Below are 21,524 nucleotides of genomic sequence, written 5' to 3' on the forward strand. Positions count from 1 at the left end.
TTTGACATCAATATGTGAACATTTCTTAAGAAAGAACTGAATATTTCATGGGGGTATCCCAATTTTTTCACATAACTATATATTTCCTGATGTCTCAAGATGGATGCAGATTTGGAGGAAGGAATTTCTTAATTATTGTCAATCTGTTATTTCTTTAGGTGCTGAATATCAATTGAGATTTCCTTGTAAATGTTTTTTATTAAAGTCTTTATTCATTTTTAAAACTTTTAACAAGTGTAACATAAGATACAATCATTTTATACTTTAACATCACTTAATATACCATCAAAGTTTAACTCACATCAAATATCCCTCCCTCCCTTATACCCAACAATTTACTTAAGCATAATAAATCATAAAGTATTCCCTCCCCCCTCCCCACCATAGACTTGCATGAACAAAGGGAAAATAATATTCATTCTGTACAATATTTTGTTAATGGCTCCTAAATATCCCTAAATTTCTTAAAATGCCCCTACTGTATGGCTATTACCCGTTCCATTTTAAAGATTTGGCATAACGAATTCCACCAAAAATTATAATTCAGCCGATCCCAATTTTTCATAATTTGCTGTATGGCAACCCCTGTCATGATGAGCAAAAGTTTATTATTATTAGAAGAGATTTGACTCTTGGCTCTCATGAAAGTACCAAATAACACAGTATCATATGATAATGCAACCGGATTTTCCAGTAGATTATTCACTTGGCCCCAAATGGATTTCTAAAAACTAAGTATCAATGGACAATAGAATATTTAATGATCTAATGTCCCAACTTCGAGATGACAGTGCCAGCATCTATTAGACTTAGAGCTATCTAATTTCTGTAAACGAACTGGGGTCCAAACTGCTCTATATAACAAAAAAAAACCCCTAAGTTTGTCTCATAGATGCTGACGCCGTACATCTCATCCTCCAAGCCCAAATTTGTTTTATTACCTATCAGGGTAATAGATATATCTTTTTTGATCCTGCTCAATTGCAATTTTTCTTTGAGGGTAAAGGTGGCAACCCAGGGTGAACCATAGTAATTTGGATCCAATATTGTAATTGCTTTCATTACCTGCTCTATTTCTTAGGTTAATTAGGGAAAAAATTATCTAATTACCATGGATTATTCTTTCTTGTCCCCCCCCTCGAATAGTGGACTATATTTATAAGAAATTTACCTATTTGTTTATTGCTTGCTAATGAAGGAAAATTGGCTGTAAAACCATTTTCTATAATTTCTTTTCAGAGTTTGTACTTTGAATTATTAAAGAAATAAAGGATAAAAAAAGAAAAGAGATTTTTTTGGGGGGGTTAACATCAACAAAAGGGTATTTTTAATAGATTAATCATTTTAATAAGGTGTTAAATTCTCACCTGTAGTCTAAATACATTTTTAAAAAATAACTTTTGGGACCTAACCCTGCCTCTTTTAGCTCTTGAAAGCTAGCTAAGCAATACATATATTGTTACCTTCTTGCAGTTTTTAAAAATTTTTTACCATTGTTTCTGGACATTTAATTTGTTTAACATGTTAATCATGTTATTTTATTGTATTTTCTGAATTTTGAAGTTAATTGCCAGCAGAGGGCAGTTTCGAGTTTCATTGTTCACTCAAGCTGTTATTCAAGTAGTTGCTAGAAAAGGATTGAGATAAATATTGTGCAGATTTATTCAGTCTTGTGGAACATAAAAGAACTGTTTTGGATGCAGCCAGCAGCAATTTTGTTTTCTCGTTCAGTCCCTTGTGTAGTAATCCACATTAGGTTCCCATTTTTTGAGAAGCAACATTTTGTGCTGATGCATTAGACCAGGTCATTACTGTTTTCCCTAGTTGTGTGCAGTCCTCTTCTCCAAACACTTTTGTCTTGAGTGCAGATTAGTCTAAAGAGGAAAGGATAAGCATAGTTTGATTAGGACTTAACATAGTAACATAGTAGATGACGGCAGATAAAGACCCGAATGGTCCATCCAGTCTGCCCAACCTGATTCAATTAAAATTTTTTATTTTTTTTATTTTTTCTTCTTAGCTATTTCTGGGCAAGAATCCAAAGCTTTACCCGGTACTGTGCTTGGGTTCCAACTGCCAAAATCTCTGTTAAGACTTACTCCAGCCCATCTACACCCTCCCAGCCATTGAAGCTCTCCCCTGCCCATCCTCCACCAAACGGCCATACACAGACACAGACCGTACAAGTCTGCCCAGTAACTGGCCTAGTTCAATATTTAATAATATTTTCTGATTCTAAATCTTCTGTGTTCATCCCACGCTTCTTTGAACTCAGTCACAGTTTTACTCTCCACCACCTCTCTCGGGAGCGCATTCCAGGCATCCACTACCCTCTCCGTAAAGTAGAATTTCCTAACATTGCCCCTAAATCTACCACCCCTCAACCTCAAATTATGTCCTCTGGTTTTACCATTTTCCTTTCTCTGGAAAAGATTTTGTTCTACGTTAATACCCTTCAAGTATTTGAACGTCTGAATCATATCTCCCCTGTCTCTCCTTTCCTCTAGGGTATACATATTCAGGGCTTCCAGTCTCTCCTCATACGTCTTCTGGCGCAAGCCTCCTATCATTTTCGTCGCCCTCCTCTGGACCGCCTCAAATCTTCTTACGTCTTTCGCCAGATACGGTCTCCAAAACTGAACACAATACTCCAAGTGGGGCCTCACCAATGACCTGTACAGGGGCATCAACACCTTCTTCCTTCTACTGACTACGCCTCTCTTTATACAGCCCAGCAACCTTCTGGCAGCAGCCACTGCCTTGTCACACTGTTTTTTCGCCTTTAGATCTTCGGACACTATCACCCCAAGGTCCCTCTCCCCGTCCGTGCATATCAGCTTCTCTCCTCCCAGCATATACGGTTCCTTCCTATTATTAATCCCCAAATACATTACTCTGCATTTCTTTGCATTGAATTTTAGTTGCCAGGCATTAGACCATTCCTCTAACTTTTGCAGATCTTCGGTATCTACTCTGTTACAAATCTTGGTATCATCTGCAAAAAGGCACACTTTTCCTTCTAACCCTTCAGCAATGTCACTCACATACATATTGAACTATCTGAACTTAAATTTCAGAAGTGACAATATTCTCAGGTCTGTCCCCCCCCCCCAAAAAAAAAAAAAAAAAGCACACACTTGGTACTTTTTTCTCTCCCTTTTTCTGAGGTAGTCTCTAGCTCAAAGGCAACTATATGAATTCATAGCAAGACATAGTTACATTGCTGGTCTTCGGAAAAAAGGTACAGGGGAGGGTCGGAGGGGGGAGACGGCCCACTAGACTCAAAAAAGATTCTCAAAACTTGCTGTGCATTTAATGATGCTAAACCATCATTACATGCACGTATTTTACCGCCCTATTATCAAAATGGCTCACTGTGATATTTTCCGTGCTTTATGCAGCCTCCGATTGTATTACCAAATGTAGTACAACGTGGCCATTAATATTAAAACTGTATTATAATGTTGTATAATGAGGCCAAGATTATTAAAATGAGCTCCCTGGGTGATTCCCCAAAGAGAACGCCCCTCCATTTATGTGGAATCGGGACTGATATTTAGCGGCAGGGTCTGAGCTGTCGTAGCTTTACTTTCCTGTCAGTGCCTGAGTGCTGAGTGGCTCAACCACTGACAGGAAAATAAAGCTGAGACCTACCACCACAGATGTCCCCAATTCTCTCCCTGTAATGCCCAAAAACAAGCCTGGTGGTCTAGTAGCCCCCCTTAACAGTGCCGTCCCCATCAATGCCCCCCCCAACTTCATAAGATCGATAGAGTTGGAGGGATGCCTACTCCCACCTGCCGCAGGGTTGGGGGACCCCCCACGACAGCTCCCCATCACATAAGTCTGGTGGTATAATGGGCCATCCCCCTCTGACCCTTGTACCTTTCCTTCAAAGACTGACAGGAGGGATGCCCACTCCCCTTTGCCACAAGGTCAGGGACCACTAACCTCCCCCCACCCCAACTACACAAGCCTGGTGGTCTAGTGGGCCATTCTCCTCTCCCTTTAACTTTTTTTCGAAGACCGACTGGAGGGATGCTTACTCCCTCCTACCTGCAAAACCGCCTCTTCAAAGTGGTGGGCCTTCCCCTTCCTGGTGCATCCTGGAAGGGAATAGGGAGGGGCCAAAGGCTCTGATTGGCCCAGGTGCATAAGACCCCTCCTATGGGAGGGGCCTTACGCACCTAGGCCAATTGGGCCCCCTTAAGACCCTTCTGGTGCATCCCAGGGTACACTGGGAAGGGACCTAAGGGGCCCTGATTGGCCTAGACACATAAGGCCCCTCCCATAGGAGGGGTGTTAGGTGCCTGGGCCATTCAGAGCCTTCGGTCTCTTTCCGGTGCATCCCAGGATGCACCAGGAAGGCCCGACATTTTGAAGAGGTGGACCTGTGGGAGGAGTAAGCATTCTTCCTGCTGGTCTTTAGAAGAAAGGTACAGGAGGGTCGGGGGAGGGAGGGGGACAGCTCACTAGACCACCAGGGTTGTTGGGGGGCAGGTGACAGGAAGAAGTGGGCATCCTTCTTGCTGTTCTTCGAAGAAACAGTACGAAGGTAGATTGGAGGGGTATGGCAACCAGGTTTGTGTGGTGAGGGAGCTTGCCATCAAGAGGGTCCCCCTAACTCTGTGGCAGGAGGGAGTGGGCATCCCTCCTGCCAATCACAAAAAAGTATCCTGAATTTTTTGGGGGGGATGATGGGGGGTTATAGGCACAGCTCTTGTGTATATGTTGTGCATGCACAACAGCTATGCCCATCAAAAAAAAAAAAAACCCAGCCCCTGTTCTCCCTGTTTGTCGCTTCAGGCAAAAAGAGAAGGAGCTGCTTTTTTTTTTTTAACAGGCAGGAGGAGGAATTGTGCTGGTGATTGTTCTTCTGAACAGGCACCAGGCACAGTTCTTCCTCCCCCCCTTACCCGTGATTTTCCACACACATAGAATGCATGTGCTGAGAATTGTCCATAAAACAAAAATCGCTCCCAACCTGGTGTGTTTTTTTTTGTTGTTGTTTTTTTTTAACCATGGTGTCGGAGCTTAGAGAATCCAGCCCTCAGTGCTTTACTCTTCTGTGCCTCTGTTTTAGAAGTTTCTAATGTTCTGTGCATGTAGCAAGCACTGGAAAATGAATGTTTTACTGTTGGATCTCTAAACATAAATGTTTGTTAATGACTTTTCTTGCATATATTTATTACATTGTTGCCATATCACCAAAAGTAAATGTTAATTTTGTTTGTCATGTTTGTGAATTTGCTGAGGGTGCTCAGGGTTTCTATGTTAGAAATGATTTGTTTAGTCCATGATGTCTCTAACATACTAATTATTTGCAACAAAAATAAGTATTATAATAATACTTATTTTTATAGCACTACAGTGGTGGTGAAACAGTAAATGCTTACGTGTAATATGTATTTTACACTAATTTAAAATGTTTTGGATACTTTATTTTAAAAAAAAAATTAATTACTGCATTTTAATAATATGTTCACACCATCTGATGGATTACTTTCTAGTTGGAGGGATGGCTGAGTTGGGCCAGGGATTGCTACTACCAGGAATTATTTTTGGATTCAGGGGTGGGGATGGAGGGGGGCCACTAAGGCTTATTGGTTATATTATAGGGGAGCAGGGATGGGGTCAAAGATGGATATCTTGCACCAAAGATATCAATGCACAAGTTAAAAGCCTCTCTGCATAGCTATGGATTAGCCAGATGCATTAGAAAGATTGTGAACCCACCAGGACAGATAGGGAAAATGCTTGAAGTACCTGTATGTAAACCGCTTTGAATGTGGTTGTAAAAACTACAAAAAGGCAGTATACAAGTTGCCCTCCCTTTCCCAGTCCCTAATGACCTGTTTACCATGCGTTCAAGTGATATTCGCATTCAAAATTTGTATGCAAAACAAACACACAAAAGTTATATAATCAATTTTTAGCACTCTGCAGCTGCATTCAAAATGTCTTATTTTGAAATCTCTACACTCAGTGGGGCAAACTTTAGCAGTAGCAATCAGCATTTTAATTTAAAAATGTATACAATACAGAATTTTCACGCATATAACGCGCGCGTTATGCACGATTTTACAAACCGAGTATAACCATGCACGTTATATGTGTAAGCGCGTTATAGAATTTTTTTTTTCTCATTACGATCCGGCATCCCCCCTGCGAACTGGCATCCTCCCCCCGCTCGCATCACCCCCTCTCCCCCGCGATCCTACATCCCCCCCGCACCGCAAAGTCATCGCTTACCCGATTGGGCACCGGCACCAGCACCAATGCACAGGACATGCCAGTGCCAATGCCCGAAGATCCTCCCTCGCCTGGGCTGGGCTTGGCGGTGCGAGGGAGATCCTCCCTCTTCCCTGTGCTGGGCTGGTCTGGGCTTTGAGCATTTGCGCATGCTCAAAGCCTTCTGGTCTCGCTCTCTCCGAGATTCTGAATCTGAGAATCTCGGAGAGAGCGAGACCAGAAGGCATTGAGCATGCGCAAATGCTCAAAGCCCAGCCCAGCCCAGGCGAGGGAGGATCTTCGGGCACTGGCACTGGCACTGGCACATCCTGTGCATTGGTGCTGGTGCCGGTGCCCAATCGGGTAAGCGATGTCTTTGCGGTTCTGGGGGGGATGTAGGATCACGGGGGGGGGGGAGAATGCCGGTTCGCAGGCCAGAAGAGGGAGTAAGCGGGGGTGGCGGGAGGAGGTTATAGCAGCATGCGCAGTATACGCGTGTGCGTGCTATATAGATTTTTTTTTTTTACAGCAATGCTTTGTTCCTGCGCGCTATATGTGTATGCGTGTTATACGTGTATGCGCGCTATATGTGTATGCGCGTTATATGCGTGAAAATACGGTAGTTTTGTTATGATCTCCCTCTAGCCCTCCACTATACAGATAGTGGCAGGCTGCAGATACATATCCCCACTACCTGTATAGCTGCTGAAAATCTATGGATAAAGAAAGTATGCTTTTACCAGCCAATTGATGTGTAAACATGTGCTTTATTTACTCTGTGATATTAGAACTGTCATATTTAAGCCATATGTGGCTTCCAAGCTGTAGGGTATCACTCTTTCATATTGTTTGGGCATGCTTTCATTTGTGCCAGAACGGAGTTCAAAATGCCTGCCCCAACCAGAAAGTAAGCGGGAAAGAAAATGGCCTGGATGTTCTAAGTTAGCTTACATCTGAATAAAAGAATATATTTTAAAATAACCTTTTTCCCCTCCTTTCAGGTCTTGCTGTAATGCACTCACAGAGCACCAATCAATTAGATGTGGGGAACAATCCTCGTGTGGGCACCAAACGTTACATGGCCCCTGAGGTATTAGATGAAACCATCCAAGCTGACTGTTTTGATTCTTATAAAAGGGTTGACATTTGGGCTTTTGGATTGGTCCTTTGGGAAGTAGCAAGACGAATGGTCAGCAATGGTAAGCATTCGGTTTATCTTTCTTGTTCTCCCCCTCCCCCCTTTCAATAAGTGAAAGAAAGGGTGAATAAACCTTTAAGCCATCCAAGTGCTCCTGCTATGGTCTTAGAATGAGTAGTTGAAATGTCTGTCTTGCAAGTTTGCAAAATGCATCTTTCATCACTAGTTAAACTCTAACCTAGTTCTAAGGCTCTGCTTTTGCCATTCTGTCTTTGGGTTTGACAGGCCAAAGACCTTGTGCCAACTTCATCTCCCAGTGAGTTTCCCTCTGCTATGATACAGTAATGACATGCCAGTTATCATTAGGATCGACTGCTTGAGGTTAATGAAATCAGCTTTTAATTTCCCTTCACCCCCCACTTTAAAGGCTGAAGCACCTATATATTGCTAACATAGTTGTTGCTGGTATAATTCAATAATCCAAACAATCTTAAACTTTCACTGGTATTAAAGATGATCCAAGGAGCACTTAAGCCACTTGCGTTCCATGTTACTCTGCACTGTTTACAAAAGGTAGTAAATTTATTGTTACTCTTGCTGTTAAGATTTCAAACATATACTTTCCTGTTCGGCCCTTTTCCTTGTCTTTTAGATTATGAATAACAACTTGTTACACCACAGTTTTGTAAAATCTTAGTTTCAAGTGTTCCTTGATATATTAACCAAACGTGAGGACCGACACTCTTGTAATAACAGTATTGTGTAGATCTTTTATAAAAACAACTTTACCAAGACTACATGGAAAGTACAATAGTTATTTACCAATTGCATGGCGTAAGTTGGCCATACTCTGATCTGGATCACCAGAATAATTTATTGCCAGATGCTAAAGGAAGCTACTTTAACAGAACATTGTTAAGATAGGGGTAATACTTTGTGCTGACATGTAATGCCATATTTTTTTATTTGCCCAGAGCAACAAAGAGATTTTTACTAGATATTTTTCTAAGTAGTGGGGAGGGAATGGGTCAGACTCGGTGATTGGTCCTCCAATTACTTGTAAAATTACAGTAAACTGTCTTTAGCTTTTTTCTTCCAGGAGTCTGAATTTTCAAATCAATCTAGGGAAAAGTGATGAAATTTGAGTTCTGTCTTTCTCTGGTTACAATCAAAGCAGCTTACTGTATGGTTTTTATTATTAAAAACAGGTTTTACTGTTAAAATAGGTTTTATTAAAATTTGATAATGCTTTTATAATGAATTCAAAGCGATGTACATAAAATAAACATAAAAATTTTATATATATTAAAATGTACAATGAACTAGACTATGGAAACCATACATAGAAATGGAAGGGAAAAGGGTAGAACTATAATTTTTTTAAGGAGAAAAGAACAATTAAGGAAAAAACATGAAGGATGGGGTACCCTGTGGGCTTGAAATTCCTATTCTTCAAAGAAATTGTAGCTTAATGGCAGGCAAAAGAGATCCCGAGCTTTATCTTAAGCTAATTCCCGAAATCATCTATGAAGAAGAAGCTCTTTAGTAAGCTTTTTTAAACCGTTCTAATATTGTTTGTTCCTGGCGATAAATAGGTAAGTGATTCCATTGCTGGGGAGCTGTAACAGAGAATATTATATACAAGTACAGTCAAACCTCGGTTTGTGAGTAACGTGGTTTGCGAATGTTTTGCAAGATGAGCAAAACATTCCCGCAAATCGTGCCTCACAAACCGAGCGTTGACTCGATTTGCGAGTACCCCCCCCCCCCACGATCTGGCATCCCCCTCCCGCTTGCGTCACCCCCCCCCCCCCCTGCGATCCAGCATCCCCCACCGAGCGCCCAAATACCATCCCTTACCCCGATTTGGCACCAGCACCAATGCACAGGACATGCCGGTGCCTGAAAATCCTCCCTCTTGGCTGAGCTGGGCCTTGAGCATCTGCACATGCTCAAGACCTTCTGGTCTCGCTCTCTCTGAGATTCTCGGAGAGAGCGAGACCAGAAGGCCTTGAGCATGTGCAGATGCTCAAGGCCCAGCCAAGAGGGAGGATCTTTGGGTACCGGCACCGGCATGTCCTGGTGCGTTGGTGCTGATGCCGGTGCCAAATCGGGGTAAGGGATGGTGTTTGGGTGGGTGTGGGATGCCGGATCGTGGGGGGGGCACGTGACGGGAGCAGGGGGAGGCCAGTTTTCGGGGAGAGCGTTTGCTGGCGGAGGGGGGCGATGCCAGTTCTCGGGGTGGGAGGGATGTAGAGCAGCGCCGGTGGCCTCGAGGGTGGGGGATAAGGTGAAGCAGCACCGGTGGCCTCGGGGGGGGGGGGGAACGAATCAAGCGAGTTTCCATCCATTCCTATGGGGAAACTCGCTTTGATATATGAGCAATTTGGTTTACGAGCATGCTTATGGAACGAATTATGCTCGTAAACAAAGGTTCCTCTGTCCTTATTTTGTTCCTAGGTCAATGGAAGGTTAAATGACTTGCCTAAAGTTAGAAGGAGCTGCAGCAGGAATAAAACCCAATTCCCCTGGTTATCAGGCTCCAGCACCAACCATTAGACTACGCCTCCATTCACCCAAACTTGTGCTTCCCTACCTTCACTTGCCTGCAGTATGGTCCATCAGCAAAAGTATGAAAAATGTTTAGTGAGGTTTCTGATATTGTGCAATACATGTACATAGCGAGGACAAGCTGATATTCAGAGTAGAGAATGACACGGGGAAAAAATCTGTCCCCGTCACCGCCCCGTCCCCGGCCCACCATCCTCTGCACCGCCCTGTCACCGCCATTCCATTCACCGCCCCGTCACCGTCACTGCCATCCCTTTCACCGCCCCGTCACCGCCACTGCCATCCCATTCACCGCCCCGTCACCGTCCCCGCAGCATCCATATAAGCCTTAGTACTCTAATATTTAGCGTATTCCATTCTTATAAATCAAAGTTCCTGCTGCTGAACTAGAGAAAGAGATGTTCAGCTGGCAGGGCTTTGTTTATAAATTTTTATTAACACAACTAATATACCACCATAATGTTTCCGACAGAGGACAAGTATGCAATAAATGCATTTTGCTGTTTCAATGCCAGTGCTCAGCAGAACAACAGACAGCAATATGGACATTCACCTTATGTAGTACTTTTTTAATATATAAAAATAGGCAAAATTAGTTGCTGTTTTATCATTATATTTTCTTGCCATTATAGTATTCTTCATTGATCATTTTTCTTTTTAAATTCAAAACAAATTCAACCTATCTTGTGTCCCAGCATGAATTCATGTTTCACTCAATTGGCTGTTTCAAGGGAATTAACCCTCCAACTTCCATTTGCAAAAATACCCAATGTTGTTCCTTCTATGAGCAATATTTAAATTATGAGGAACAACATTGGGTATTTTTGCTGAATTGTGTGACACCATTTGGGCTGAACATGAAGATTGAAAATGCCTGGTTAGCCCTGGACAGATGATTTGAACAGCCAGGAGCCTGTCCTGGCCATTTAAATCATTTTGAATATCTAGTCCAATGATAACAGAATTAGGATGATTATAGAAACATAGAACTTTGTTGATCACTAAAAACAGTGGAGACTAAGGGTCTATCAAGCTCAGCATCCTGTCTTTGACACTGGCCAGTCTTGGTCTTTGGAACTGCCCATTGTGTCAGAAGCAATAGGGATTAAGTGACTTGCCCAGGGTCACAAGGAATGTAGTGTAGCTCTAACCACTGGATTTAGAAGTTGGCTTCTTTTGGGATCTTTAACTCATCATCGCTAGGACTCGAATCTGAGTCCGTGGCACCTAACATAGAATGGAATTAGTATGGCAAAGTAATGAAGAATGGTCCAGCAGCCCCCACCCTCCCTCCACCTCACCTTATATTCGTTCCGAGTTTGCCGGCTTCCTTTTTCCCTAGCCGCACGCGTTCAAAAAGCCGTGCATTTAGCCAGCTCCCTCCCTCCACCTCACCTTAAATTTCGAGTTTTCCGGCTTCCTTTTTTCCGAGCCGCACGTTTTCAAAAATCCGTGCACGCGCGGCTGCGCGAGTCAATCAAACTTCTCCTCTCCTGCAACTTCCTGTTTCCGGTTGCGTCAGAGGAGAAGATTGATTGACTCGCGCAGCCGCGCGTGCACGGATTTTTGAACACGTGCGGCTCGGAAAAAAGGAAGCCGGAAAACTCGAAATTTAAGGTGAAGTGGAGGGAGGGAGCTGGCTAAATGCTACGGGCGGGCGGGCGGTGGCTGCGGGGACCGCGCGATCCTTGATACCTCACTGCGGAGACAAGACCATTCACCGCCCCGCGGGCGGTGAATGGCCTTGTCCCCGTCGCCGCAGCGACTGCTAGTTTTCTTCCCTGTTTTCGGCGGGTGACCCGCGGCTAAAATGCGGTGGCCGCGGGTAAACCGCCACCGTGTCATTCTCTAATTCAGAGGGAGAGTCCCAGGGGAGCTTCCTCAGGAAAATCTTGTGGTAGGTCATTGCTTTGGGGAAATTCCAAATGAAATCCCTGCAAGTACTTGAGGGGGGTCTGTTCTGATGCCTCCCTGCCAGTGCTATTCTTTTTCTGTAGAGAAAAATCCATGCACTTTGGATATCTATTTCATTTTGATTTATCACTTATCCCTTAAGCTCAAAGCAAAGTAAAACGAAATAATGAGCAAGGTTATAAATCAGAATCTGCAAATGTAAACACTTTTCCATTTCTTCTACTGCTTTCTACTTTGAGAAAACTAGTAGAAAAGGGGGGAAGGGGCAATCATCTCTACTTTGCCACAGTTAACTCCCTTAATGCGTTTCCTCTGACAGTCATTGAATTGGGTTTGCCAATGTTCCATGGGTATCAGGCCCTTCTTAACTCCAGCCTGAATACTGCTTTCAACCAGCCTGTAGAGGTGTCTGTGAGACCTATTAGAACGTCTGGAAAAATTATTATGAGTGAAAGTGAACTAATGATAAGAAAGGTAACATTTTAAGAATACCAGCACAATATAGTGAAAGAGACAACTATGATTAACCCCCCCCACACACACACACACACTGTATCAATAGATATCATTCAGAAAATTAGATATCAAAGATAAGTTTCCAAAAGACTGTTTGGGGGGAGGGGGCAATTCCACAGCATATGTCCCAAGCTGGCCTCCACATGCCCACATTTAGGGCAAGTAGTATATGCCCTGAGCTTTATGAAATGGGCCCTCCTAGAGGAGATATACAACCTTATCAAGATCTTACATTGCAGTTCCCAATAGTACATATAAGTGGTTAATAAACATAGCTTTTTTTTATCGCAGTAAAAATAATGTCCTCTGGGAGGATAAGAAAATAAGAATTGTCATACTGGGACAGACCGAAGGTCCATCAAGCCCAGTATCCTGTTTCCAACAGTGGCCAACCCAAGTCCCAAGTAATAAAACAGATTTTATGCTTCTTATTCTAAGAATAAGCAGTGGATTTCCCCAAGCCATCTCAGTAGTGGCCTGTGGACTTCCCTTTTAAGAATTTATCCAAACCTTTTTTTTTTTTTTTTTAGTCCCACTAAGCTAACTGATTTCACCACATTCTCTAGCAACAAATTCCAGAGTTTAAATTACACAAATTTTCTCCAGTTTGTTTTAAATCTACTACTTAGTAGCTTCATCAAATACCCCCTAGCCCTAGTATTTTTGGAAAGTGTAAACAAATGATTCACATCTATCTTTTCCACTCCACTCAGTATTTTATACAAATTAAATCCTGGAAATGTCCAGCTAGCTTAAGCAAAGCCCTCCCTTCCTCCGACGTCAGCGCTGACATCGGGAAGACTTCCGGTCAGCTGTGTGCAGCAGGGCAGATAGGAAGAAGGCAATGGCGTACGAAAGAGGAGGGGGGGCGGTCCGCCCCGCCCCGGGGAGTGTGCACAGCTGGTCAGGTCCCCCGATCGACCGACAACAGGACCGACCGACAAACCTCCCTGCCCTGTAGCCGCGAATCTAAATTACCTCTTCCAGCAGCTTCAATACTCCAGCTGCTGTAAGAAGGTAATTTAGATTCGCGGCTACAGGACAGGGAGATTTGTCCGACCGGGCCTGTTCTGTTGTCGGTCGGGTGGGGAAGCGCCACAAAGGTAAGGGGAAGGGAGGGAGGAAAGGTGGAGTGAAGAAGAAAAGACGCTTAAGGGAAATGGCTAAAACTGAGGGGGGAGAAGGCCGCTGAAAGGACATAGGGAAGACAAAGGGGTGGAGAAGGACGCTGAAAGGACATGGGGAGGAGGGGGGAGAAGGACGCTGAAAGCACATGGGGAAGACAGAGGGGGGAGAAGGACCCTGAAAGCACTGGGGAAGACAAAGGGGTGGAGAAGGCCGCTGAAAGGACAAGGGGAAAACAGGGGTGAAGAAGGCTGCTGAAAGGACATGGGGAAGACAGAGGGGGGAGAAGGCCGCTGAAAGGACATGGGGAAGGCAGAGGGGGGAGAAGGACGCTGAAAGGACATGGGGAAGACGGGAGGGGGGGGAGAAGGACGCTGAAAGCACATGGGGAAGACAGAGGGGGGAGAAGGACCCTGAAAGCACTGGGGAAGACAAAGGGGTGGAGAAGGACGCTGAAAGGACATGGGGAAAACAGTGGTAGAGAAGGACGCTGAAAGGACATGGGGAAGACAGAGGGGGGAGAAGGACGCTGAAAGGACATGGGGAAGGCAGAGGGGGGAGAAGGGTGCTGCCTGACAGGACATGGGGAAGATGGGGGGGGAGAAGGACACTGAAAGGAAATGGGGAAGAGGGAGTGGGGAGAAGACGCTGGCAGGGAAGAAGACAGAGGTGCCAGACTATGGGGGGAGCGGAGGGAAAAAGATGGGTGCCAGACCAATTTGGAAGGGGGGAGAAAGGGAGAGGCACAGTAACAGAGCAAATGGAAGACACAGAGAGAAGAGAGATAGTGGATGGAAGGAATTGAATGCAAACATGAGGAAAGCAGAAACCAGGCAACAAAGATAGGAAAAAAATTATATTTCTTTTTTTTTTTTTGCTTCAGGATAAAGTAGTATATTAGTTGTGTTGATAAAAATTTATAAACATTAGAGGTTCTGGTAGAAACCCGTTTACAAAGTATGTATTCTTTCCAATTAATATTTCCAAATTAATAAAGTCTTTTTGCTTATTTTTAAATGGGTTTCTACCAGAGCCTTTAATTCAGTAGCATAATTAAATGAAATATCTATTTCTGAAGTTTATAGGGACGGAGGGGATTCCTCGCAGGGACGGGTGGGGACGGAGGGGATTCCTCGCGGGGACGGGTGGGGTCAGAGGGATTCCTCTCGGGGACGGGTGAGAGTCCTCACGGGGACGGGTGGGACTTTGGCGGGGACGGGTGGGATTTCTGTCCCCGCGCAACTCTCTATTCTGAAATTAAAGTTTAATATGGACGGATGGACATACCAACTCTCAACAAGCACTGTTAGGGTGAAATGAGACTAAAAAAACATAAATACTTACAGAACTACAGAAACACAAATACAATATGTTCATTTCAAAAGAAATATATTGGGTACCTCTACAATGGATACAGTGCACAGCGAACAAGAATAACCAAGTGCTGTAGAATTTCATGATGTTGCTGCCAGATGGATATGGAGTGGATTTCTTGGCATCATAGTTGTTCTTGCAAAAGACTTCTATAGCTGGTTTTGGATTTAAGTGCACATCAGCCTCTGCCATTTAGGAGAGAGAGCATGCTTTCAAAATTACTTATCTTGGGTCAGCAAATCTCCCCCTCCCCGGCAACCCCCGACCTAGTAATTTACAATCAGCCCAAAAGTAAATAAACCAAACCAGTTCAGCATCTCCATTTTCATATATGCTTTTTGGGAATGCAAGAAATTTCCCTCTGTATAGTCAACCACACCAAACAATATATTTTTTGAATGTGACTTAATCTTTCTCCTTTGTATGGATGGTGTCTGGTCTTTTTAGATTTTTCAACCAAAACAAGACCCTTGTGGAGGGTCGATGTCCAAGATGAAGGCTTTATTAAAACAGCTTAATAATCCACATGAAGATGTTTAGGACACTGAGAGCATTTGGACCCAACATGGTCCGTGTTTTGACACTTGTAGCCTTTCTCAGGGATCCTACGAATAGAAATGTGTAATGAATAAATGTGAAATATATTAAAATTGTGAGAGCGAGTTAAAAATAGATCCGAGTGACAACAAAAGTGTGGATAATTTTAGCAAAATGACTGGTGTCGTCATACATAATTGTGATGAAAAACTAATGAGACAGCGTAAGGAAAAACCATGATGTTGGTGGGAAGGCGAACCACATCTAATTAAGGAGTGCAAAACCACATGTAGGGACAATTTTTTGTTTGCATTTTTAACATACTGTGTACTTCTTAGGATAGATAGCTTGTAACAAAGACTGTTGATGCAGGCAAAATATTATCACTTGTGTATATTTAAAACATTAAATTTCATTCAGTTTATAATGCTGTTTAATAGCAGCAGTTTGTTATAATTACAGCATGGACAATATTCCAGCAATTGGTTTAGTGTGTCCTTCCTAGATTGACTTAGTGAAACTTTTTTTTTAGTCTGACCTTTTCACATTTTGCATTCATTTCCACCCTCATTTCTATAAGTCCATGCTGTTTATTTTAATAAGAAATTATTTTTGATTATTTCTTGAATGATCTTTAAATCATGGTCGTCATCTAGAGTTTAGAAACATCCCATCTCAAACCTTAGTGAATTTTGTCACTATAACCATTGTGAAACATTTTCTTACTAGTCTCTATTGTTTTGCTGAGAGGTTTAAGAAGTACCGTAGATATAGTAGGCTAAGCTTTATTGTAGAGCAAAAATATTTGGTGGTGGAATATGTACATGGGGAAAGAAAGGGTTTTGACTTTTTGCTATTTTAATTGTGTCAGGATAGTCTGCCATGTTAATTCTAGATGAAAATTGACTTGGAAAGAGGCAATATTGGGGATAGAACTGTTAGAGCAGCATTTCTTCTTGAGATGTATTGATGCCCGAGGAGCCTATCTGCTTTAAAGTAAATATTAATGTTTGCATTTATTTTTGTAATCATTCTAAAAACGTGGGAACTATGTTGTGGATAGCTTGACCCCCCTATAGACATAACCAACATGATGATAGGAAGGTATATAAACAAAATGAGCTATATATATGTTCTGTGGAGTCATAACTACTATAGAAATAAGGCAAGCAGCAGAGTTAAAAACATAACATAGTAGATGATGGCAGATAAAGACCCAAAAGGTCCATCTAGTCTGCCCAACCTGATTCAATCTAAAACTTTGTGTGTATTTTTTTTCTTTTTCTCCTTAGCTATTTCTGGGCAAGAATCCAAAGCTCTGCCTGGTACTGTTCTTAGGTTCCAACTACTGAAGTCTCTGTCAAAGCTCACTCCAGTCCATCTACACCAGGGGTGTCCAATGTCGGTCCTCGAGGGCCGCAGTCCAGTCGGATTTTCAGTATTTCCCCAATGAATATACATGAGGTCTATTTGCATGCACTGCTTTCATTGTATGCTAATAGATCTCATGCATATTCATTGGGGAAATCCTGAAAACCCGACTGGATTGCGGCCCTCGAGGACCGACATTGGACACCCCTGATCTACACCATCCCAGCCATTGAAGCTCTCCCTAGCCCATCCTCCACCAAACGGCCATATCCAGACACAGACCGTGCAAGTCTGCGCAGTACTGGTCTTAGTTCTTCAATATTTACTATTATTTTCTGATTCTAGATCCTCTGTGTTCATCCCAAGCTTTTTTGAACTCCGTCACTGTTTTCCTCTCCACTACCTCTCGGGAGTCCATTCCAGGCATCCACCACCCTCTCCGTAAAGAATTTCCTTACATTGCTCTTGAGTCTCCCAACCCTCAACCTCAAATTATGTCCTCTGGTTTTACCATTTTCCTTTCTCTGGAAAAGATTTTGTTCTACTTTAATACCTTTCAAGTATTTGAACGTCTGAATCATATCTCCCCTGTCCCTCCTTTCCTCTAAGGTATACATATTCAGGGCTTCCAGTCTTTCCTCATAAGTCTCTTGTTGAAAACCTACTATCATTTTTGTTGCCCTCCTCTGGACCACTTCAAGCCTTTTTGTGTCCTTCGCCAGATACGGTCTCCAAAACTGAACACAATACTCCAAGTGGGGCCTCATCAACGACCTGTACAGGGGCATCAACACTTTCATTCTTCTACTGATTACGCCTCTCTTTATACAGCCCAGCATCCTGGCAGCAGCCATCGTCTTGTCGCACTGTTTTTCACCTTTAGATCTTCGGACACTATCATCCCAAGGTCCCTCTCCCCATCTGTGCATATCAGCTTCTCCCCTCCCAACAAATTTGGCTCCTTCCTATTATTAATCCCCAAATGCACTTACTCTGCATTTCTTTGCATTGAATTTTAGTTGGCAGGTTTTAGACCATTCCTCTAACTTTTGTAGATCCTTTTTCATGTTTTCCACTCCCTCCTCGGTGTCTACTCTGTTACAAATCTTGGTATCATCTGCAAAAAGGCACACTTTTCCTTTTAACCCTTCAGCAATGTCACTCACAAGTTCAAGTCTGGAGATTCACAATGAGGGTTTTTGTTCTCTGGATTCTGCCACTTCTCCCTGTTAGCCCTTTCAAACCATGTTCCCCTTTCTTTTCTATTGCTAACACATCCCATGACCTTCTAGTAAGAAAAACTGTTTGAACTGCTCTTGGCCAGCATATAGACAGACACTGCCTCCCTCTTGCACCTGGAGTTCCTTCTGTTGCCTTAGAGATGCGGTGGTAAGGAGGGAGCTAGAGATGTACCTAGGGTAGCTGCCTCTCTGTCATGCTTTGTGATGTCCTAACAGTGACGTCCAAGTACTGATAAAACAAACTTTCTGGATGTTCAGCAGCAGTTCTAAGCTGCTGTGCATCCAGAGCTCAAAGGGGTGTGCTGGGAGGTGTGTTACGGGCAAAATTGGGCAGGCTTCCACCTGGACATACTGAAGCAATCAAAACTTTTCCAGGACATCCTAGGTGGAATGTTCTAGCTGTGACTTAGAACAAAGTAAAACAGGTCTACGTGCCCTAAAGGTGACCAAACTGACAAGATGACTAATGGAGGGTTTAAGGCATGACCCCCCCCCCTCCCACAGCATATTCAGGGCTTGCCATCAGCTGATCACAGCAGAGGAATCCCCATCAGCAGAGTCAGTTTCAGGGATTCTTGCCAGGATCAGTTGAGCCATGGTGCCCTACACCCCTCCCCCTGACATTCCTGGATACCCCTGCATTGCCTCCACATCGCCATTTTGAGCCAATTAGGTCCTTAGACCCCTCCTACTGTATCCCAAGGTGCACTGGGAGGGTGAAGGCCTGTCATTTGCAGCACACGGCCCTGTAGGCAGGAGGGAGTGGGCTTCCCTCCTGCCGATCTGTCATCAGCAGATATGTGAGAGGGTCCAACAATGTTGGGGGATGTTGAGGAAGGTCCGGGGCTATCGGAGGTGGTCTAGCAATGTTGGGGAATGTGAGGGGGGTTTCAGGGATGTCAGGGGGATGTTGGGGGGAGGGCTCTGTGGCTCAGCTGAGCCAGGTGGGGGAATCCCCATTAGCTGAGCCAGCAGGAATTCCCGATACTGGCTCAGCTGATGAGGATTCCTCTGCTGCCCACAGACAAGGTAGTTGGGTATGTCTACAAAATTTGCTTTTGTGCATTTTTTATGTGGACGTTTTTATTTTTGAAAATGGCCAAAAAAGATAAGACATCCTAAGGACCAAAACTTATGCATAGGTCATTTCCAAAAATAAAAGATGGACATCTGGCAGTTTTGAATGGACATTTTTTCTGCTAGATTTGTTGTCCAAAACATCCAGCCTCAGACTTAGACGTCCTATCGAAAATGCCCTTCCATGTAACATGTACTTAAATGGGCAGGTATGTATTACCAGGAAAGGCACTAAAATGCATGCATAAACATATGATAGATAAAATGATCAATTCAGGGTCATTTGCGATATGTGAGAGACAAAAATGCTGCCTGTATTTAATTTATCAATTAATTTATCTAAGAAAAATGGATTATAAATGCCCGCATTATACTAAACTGGTCATACTGATATCATTGAAATAAGGAGACAGGTAGAAAAATGTTTTAAAAAGCATGTGTTGCCAGTTTTTCTCTAATCTTTTTCCCTTCCTCTCTTCCATTTTCTCTTTCTTATTTCAGAGATACCAGTAATTCTTTTCCCCATCTCTCCTGGCCATGGCATCTCCATTTGGGCCTAGGCTAGCTCAATCAGTGCAAACAGTGTCTTCTCATGGGCCCAAACAGGTTACAGTGGCAATGTCATGGTCATGTTTATTGCATAGTTCCTGAATATTAACAAAACCCGAAAAATTGCATAGTTCCGGCATGCAGCCTTACTTGTCTGGCCCAGACAGAATACAGTAGTGTCTCTCCTGGGACTTGAACTGACCAATATTCCTGTCTCTCCCTAGGCCTGAATTTTAATTTATAACATAAGAATAAACAAGCTATTATTAATATGATATTATTTTGACCTAGCTATTTTTCTTCCTCTTTTTGGCCTTTCAATTTAGTAAATGAGCCAAATCCCAGTTGTCCATTTTCCATTTTTAATGGCGGTTGTAGACACAGGATTTGTGTGGTGTCTCAGAGCACATCTGCTATTGGTCCATGTAAAGACTTTATCAAGTACTTTAATAAAGCATGTACAAGGGTTACATGCTTTGTGTGTTGTTTACTTGCAGCTAGGCTTTGATTCAATTTCTATTTTAATTTAAGTATCAAAGATACCATGACATTTTCATATAGTAAGGATTTGTGTAGCTGTGAAAAGTAGAATCTCCTGTCTTGTAAAATTATTAAAGATAAAATTGTTTCTTAGTTTTCACAATTTGTTTAATAATTCCTTTATTTTAAAGTTGGAGGTTTTTTGTTTTTTTTTGCTTATGAATAGCTTTTTAATTTTTTTAATTGTTACTGTAGCAACAAAAACTTACAAAAGCAGTCAACCATTAACTATTATCTTTTAGTGTGAGCAAGAAAATGATTAGAGAAAGGTTCTATGGAATACCACTTCACGCTTTAAGTGGAAGAGATACTGATATTTAGGTAGCTACAAACCAAAAAGAAGCAACACAAGTTTCCACAGAGGAAAAAAAAAGGCAAAACGAAATTGTGGAAACAGCTAATGTTCAAAATCTTCATTTATTTCTTCAAAACACTAAAAACACTGTCCATATTTGTATAGAGTGGACCAAACATGGGCCATGTTTAAGTTAAGACACCTTCCTCAGGGGTCCAATGATGGAGCTAGCCAAATGTGGTGAAAAGACAAAGCACTGCTGCAGCGTATGCTCCCCTTCTCTCTCCTCCCCACTTACACCCAGCGTCTTCTCCCCCTGTCTCGCCTCCCCACTTCCATCCAGCATCTGCTCCCTCTCTCTCTCCTCCCCACTTCCATCCAGTGTCTGTCATTTCTCCCCCCTTCTTCCATCCAGCATCTGCTGCCTCTCTCTCTTCTCCCCACTTCCATCCAGCGTCTATCGTTCCTTCCCCCTCCTTTCTCCACACTATAAACCTGAAGTGCCACTCATCCTCTTTCCCTTGTCGGGCCATGTCCCTCCCTTCCCCTCTCCTTTGTGGTCCTTTTCAAAACCAAAGTTTTCGCTCTCAGAGGGCCCCTGGCCCCTGACACTTCTCCTCTGACGCGAGCCACCCAGGCAGAAACAGGAAGTTTATTCAAAGGAGAAGCATCGGGGCTGCCGCATCAGGGGCCCTCTGAGAGCAAAAATTTTGGTTTTGAAAAGCACCGTGAAGGTGAGGGGAATGGAAGGAGATAGCCTGACAAGGGGAAAAAGATGCCCGGACTGTGGGGGGGCCCAAGGCATCTGCCCTGTTTGCCCTCCCCTAACGCCGGCCCTGCCACCTTGGCTGTAATCTTCAATAGGCTGATTCCCCCCCCCCCCCCCCCGTGATGAATCTCGAAGCCTCTGTGCACACAAACCCCCACCGCAACTGCCACCCTCCTCCATGCACGCCCCACTTCCTGACATCGCGTTTACCCATTAGTACTGGAAACCTGCAGTCTCCATCAATGCTGTATTCTGATCTGGTGTGGGGCCTTCAGC

At 43.3% G+C, this 21,524-nt stretch overlaps 1 protein-coding gene across 4 annotated transcripts in view; it reads left to right on the forward strand.

The window, feature by feature from the left end:
• ACVR1 (activin A receptor type 1) overlaps nucleotides 1-21,524 on the forward strand; it is a 147,226-nt gene that overhangs the window by 113,738 nt on the left and 11,964 nt on the right. For all 4 annotated transcript variants that reach the window (XM_033945142.1, XM_033945143.1, XM_033945141.1 and 1 more), the window contains one exon: nucleotides 7,233-7,430. In XM_033945142.1, coding sequence (XP_033801033.1) covers nucleotides 7,233-7,430 — 198 coding nt within the window. The remainder of the gene's footprint in view (nucleotides 1-7,232; nucleotides 7,431-21,524) is intronic.

The sequence above is a fragment of the Geotrypetes seraphini genome, chromosome 5 (assembly GCF_902459505.1).
Source record: "Geotrypetes seraphini chromosome 5, aGeoSer1.1, whole genome shotgun sequence".
Taxonomy (NCBI): Eukaryota; Metazoa; Chordata; class Amphibia; order Gymnophiona; family Dermophiidae; genus Geotrypetes; species Geotrypetes seraphini.